The 4,116-nt window shown below is 55.7% G+C and overlaps 2 protein-coding genes across 2 annotated transcripts in view; one reads left to right on the top strand and one right to left on the bottom strand.

Annotated features, from left to right (window-relative positions):
- VDBG_10087 (amino acid transporter) overlaps positions 1-1,011 on the bottom strand; it is a gene marked incomplete at both ends in the record, with an annotated part of 1,641 nt that extends 630 nt beyond the window's left edge. The window contains one exon of the mRNA XM_002999747.1: positions 208-1,011. Coding sequence (XP_002999793.1) covers positions 208-1,011 — 804 coding nt within the window. The remainder of the gene's footprint in view (positions 1-207) is intronic.
- A 385-nt stretch (positions 1,012-1,396) lies between these two features.
- Positions 1,397-3,159, top strand: VDBG_10086 (predicted protein; the record flags this gene model as incomplete). The annotated part of the gene is made up of 4 exons (XM_002999746.1): positions 1,397-1,401; positions 1,893-2,015; positions 2,148-2,282; positions 2,415-3,159. 4 exons carry the CDS (start codon positions 1,397-1,399, stop codon positions 3,157-3,159), a joined length of 1,008 nt encoding a protein of 335 aa, XP_002999792.1.
- Positions 3,160-4,116: the final 957 nt, after the last annotated feature.

Here is a 4,116-nt window from a genome sequence, read left to right as displayed (position 1 = left end):
GCCGAGGGCTGGCGACGTTGTGTAGTCGCCGGCCAGACAATAAATGGCGATGGCGATGACTGTGTAGATTGTGATGGAGAAGACTTCGAGGCAGGCCAGAGCGACAGGGAAGTCACGGCTAGGATTACGCATCTCTGCCATGTAGCCGACCTTCAGTCATGTTAGCGAATGAGCAAAAGCTAGTCTTAATGCATGTAAACCTCATACCCATGAGATGTTTCCCGCATATGCATAACAGATCTTGAGGCAGGCGTTGAGACCCTGGCGGAAAGTAGGATTGCCAATGACCGCGATCTCCTTATCCCATCCCGGGGGCGCTCCAGTCGGCCGAGAGACACCGAGACTGATGATGACGATGAAAGCAGCGGCCAGGATGCTGATCGTCGAGGGAATACCGCTCTGCGAAACGAACTTGACCGTTCGTGGCAGACACAGGATCCAGCAGGCGATGACGGCAATCGTAATGAAAATGGTGGTGCAGAAAGCGTGACCGCTCAAGGTGTTGAAAGACACGGAAAGAGTGACGGCAGCGGAAGCGCAAGTCATCATGACCTTGACCAGGAGACCCAGTCCAGCGACTACTTCCAGAGGCTTGCCGCCTATGATGCGGCACATGTCGACAATGTTGACGACGTGAGGGTAACGGCGGTAGAATTGGAGGAGAATGTACGCAGTGTATGCAGAGATAGAGCCGAGACCAATGATGGCGATGACGCCAGGCACGACGCCGAGCACCTTGAGGCAGCCGGGCAAGGACAGAATACCGAGACCAACTTGGTTCGTGATGAGGACGAAGACGGTGTCCCAGCGGCCGAGTGTGCGGTAATTCTGGCCACCCTGGTTGAAGATGTTCGTCGGCGGCTCATCATTGCCGACGGGTTTCAGCTCCGTCGCCACATCGGCGGCCTCGTTGTCCTCCTTGTTGCTCCCGTTGGCAGGTACATCGGCCCGCTGAATCGACAGCTGACGCTGTTCCTGGGGAACAGACTGCTCATAGATGGCGGCAGACATGGCGGGCTCTAGTTTCTTGAGGAGGCTGGCTGGTGTCCTTCTTGACGCGTCCTGCGTGAGCCAAACTCGGTTTCGAAGCGTCAGACACGCAAGTCTGTCAGATGAGAGATGGCGTGCAGGGAAGGCTTCAAAATGAGCTGCAGTAAGCGTCAGAGTATAATAGCAGACAGTCAAAAGTGGTGAGCCACGAGCGACCTTGATGGGAGGGATGAAAATTCTGTTGGTGGTTCTCTGTGAAATATTTGTAGGCTGGGGGCGTCAATGTGGAAACTCTGATCAGTCCGACGGACTTCTGGCCGCCCATTCGATACTGACGCCCCATTTTCTTTGTGGGATAAAGGGGGGAAGAGGGATTTCCAGCATGCTCTTGGCTTTACTTTACCCCATGGAGTAGGTATCCATCCATGTATCGCCCCGTGGGCGAGAGAATGTTGAGAAGCATCTTGGGGTTTGGGGTAAGGGTCCGCGAGTACACGGAAACGTGCCGTTGATGTTGCTTGCATCCGGTTCTGGCAGATGGGAGGCATGGCATAAGGTAATTCTCAAGTCATTGACGAAGTCTTGGACCCGGGGTGTTCTCGTTTCAAGGGCGCCGAGGCCATGTCTTGTCGTTCGTTGTTTGCAGTTGGAGTCGTTGCCGGCGATCCGGCCCCATCGGCGGTGGGCCGCACTATGAGCCGCTTTACGTTATGAGGATCCACGGACATCACCCGATGGGAGCCTTCTGAACACACGCGGTGTTGGCTCGCAGGAGAAAGATCCCAATTGCGTTAAATAGACCGCGAAAGGCACGACGTGTTCTCATGATAGTTCGCGTAGAGAAGCTCGCGGAGACTTGTAAGATGATTTCATGACAATGTCGATAACTTCAACCGTCGTAGGCTCAGCACTGGAACGGCGGCAGGTACGGTGGCGCCCAAGATCTCCGAAAAGCTTTTCCCGCGGGCCGGTGCGCTAGTCAAGCGCCTTGTGGACCTCGCACAGCCTGTTAAGGCGCGCCGAAGGTAAGGCAAACCATTGCATTGCTAGGCGCGTAAGAGAACGCCCTGCAGAATGAATCGCCAGGTCCCGTTGCATCCGTTTCTCGATCCACAGTGTCGGCCAATCTGGTGCTCCATTGTGATATCGAGTTATAGGAGCAGAGGATTGCGGTGGAGCACAGTTCTTCTCACCGACCAAGATCGCGGGGTTGACCCTGAGAGTACGCATTCCGCCATTATCAAAGCCATTGCGGGTTCTTTGCGACTCATGAGCCCTAAGCCCACCACGAGGTACGGAAACTAATAGCTGGATATCGTCTGGAGAGGATATCAAACGATTTGTTTTGCCGCTTCACCTCTCCCGCCAGCAACTCTCTGTCTGTGATTCTGTGGGGATGGAAGCCTTGTTCTGGTTTTGACAAGCGCCTTGGCACGGCAGCTCTCACGCGGAGAATTTTCGTCCTCATCCACCTTGTTGACTCAAGTGTCGGAGAATAACTGCCAGGATCAACGTTTCGCTAGAAAGCGAGAGCCTGGCTTGGAGAAGGGTTTGCCGATGGTAGACAAGCTGTGTGGAGGCCAAAGTGTCATTATTCCATGGTACAAAACACTAGACATTGGATACGCTAAGCTAATTTCTGCTCACAATATATTGATGGCTATGAATCTTGGCATCGATCCAAGCATATCCGCTCCTTCAGTCAACATTGATCGAGGCAACTTGTCCAACCCTCAGGCCAAACCTGCCAGTACGCCCACGAGCCCCATCGCACCAACGCCCATGAACGGGCCAGCCGACGCTGCGGCACTGATCTGCGAGGGAGCCGCTCCCCCACTATATCCTGCTCGAAAGACTGATCTCCTGCACCTCGCCCACCGTCGCGGCGCACGCTTGAATCTCGTGCGTAATGCTCGCGGTTACAGCACAGGACCTCGTCGTCTCGGGCTGCAGGTCCAAAGACGGCGTCAGACCGTGAAACGTCGTCAGTTCCGAGAAGCGGACAGATCTCATGGCCGAGGGACAGGTGCCAGGAAAGGTCGGCGTCAGCGCGTCGGAGGCCTGGTGAAAGTAAAATTACCCTTGTTGAGGCGCGGGTCGGCGCGCTGTGCTCCACCTCGCCGGGACGAAAAGGCACGCCAGATTCGAACGTCGTGGGAGAGGCGATAAACGCCCGCCGCGAGCTTGCTGATTTCATCGCCGAGAGAGGTCATGTTGCCGTCAAACGTTGTGTCATTCTTGACCGCGGCGCCAAAATAGCCCATGTTCCAAAAGCGCGGCGTCTCGGAGGTCTCGTGCGAAGCGTGCCACTCGATACTTCAGCCGTAGTGGTCGGCAAGATTCGGGTTCTGGATGGGGACAAGGACTGGCAGGCCAAATTTTGTCTCTGAATAGACGCTGCCGGCGGGGGAAAGACGATGTCGAGCTTGATGCGTTGGACGGCAGCTCGTCGCCAACTTGCTGATGGGCTAGGTTGAGGGCCGCTTAGACCCATGGCCATGGAGACGGGACAGGATGTCGACCGCCGTATCTCTTGGGCAAGAATGGAGTGCCGAGCTATGAATCGCGGCGGCTCCTGATGATGGATGAGCCGCAAGCAATGAGGCTCTGGCTTGAAAACCCACCTCGAATCCTGCCAAAAAAAATTCTAACCTCATCCTTAAAACACATGAGCGTAAAACGGCGGCGGCCCTCTATTTCCCTGTGGTGCGGCCCCCGTAGGTGTCTGCGAAGGGCTTCCTTGTCTAGTCGAGGGCGAAGCCGTATGTGCTGTCGAGAATGATGCGCTATGCTGGTGTTTAGACCGGCTCGTCCACTGTCGTCTTGACTGACGCTCCCGAGTTGGTCGCGCGGGCCGGTGTCGTGAGGGCTGTTGGCGTTGGCGGCGTTGGCGGTGTTGGTATCATTAACGCCTGAGGGGTCGAGTTACTCTATGGTGCGGCCGCTGGTGGTTTTTTGTCGTTGTCGCAGGCGTTTGTAGTATCGCCGGCGTCTTCGGCGTTGCTGGCTGGTCTATCGTGTTTTAGCAAACCCCCCTTTATAGCGCCTCTTGGCCGGCTGCTAGAACCTATTTTGGCCTGCATATCATCGCCGCTGGAGCTTCGGTATTCCTGGGAATATTGTCGC

The sequence above is a fragment of the Verticillium alfalfae genome, genomic scaffold, assembly GCF_000150825.1.
Source record: "Verticillium alfalfae VaMs.102 supercont1.18 genomic scaffold, whole genome shotgun sequence".
Lineage (NCBI taxonomy): Eukaryota > Fungi > Ascomycota > Sordariomycetes > Glomerellales > Plectosphaerellaceae > Verticillium > Verticillium alfalfae.
Note: the sequence above shows the minus strand (reverse complement) of the source record. Positions and strands in the feature narration are given on the sequence as shown.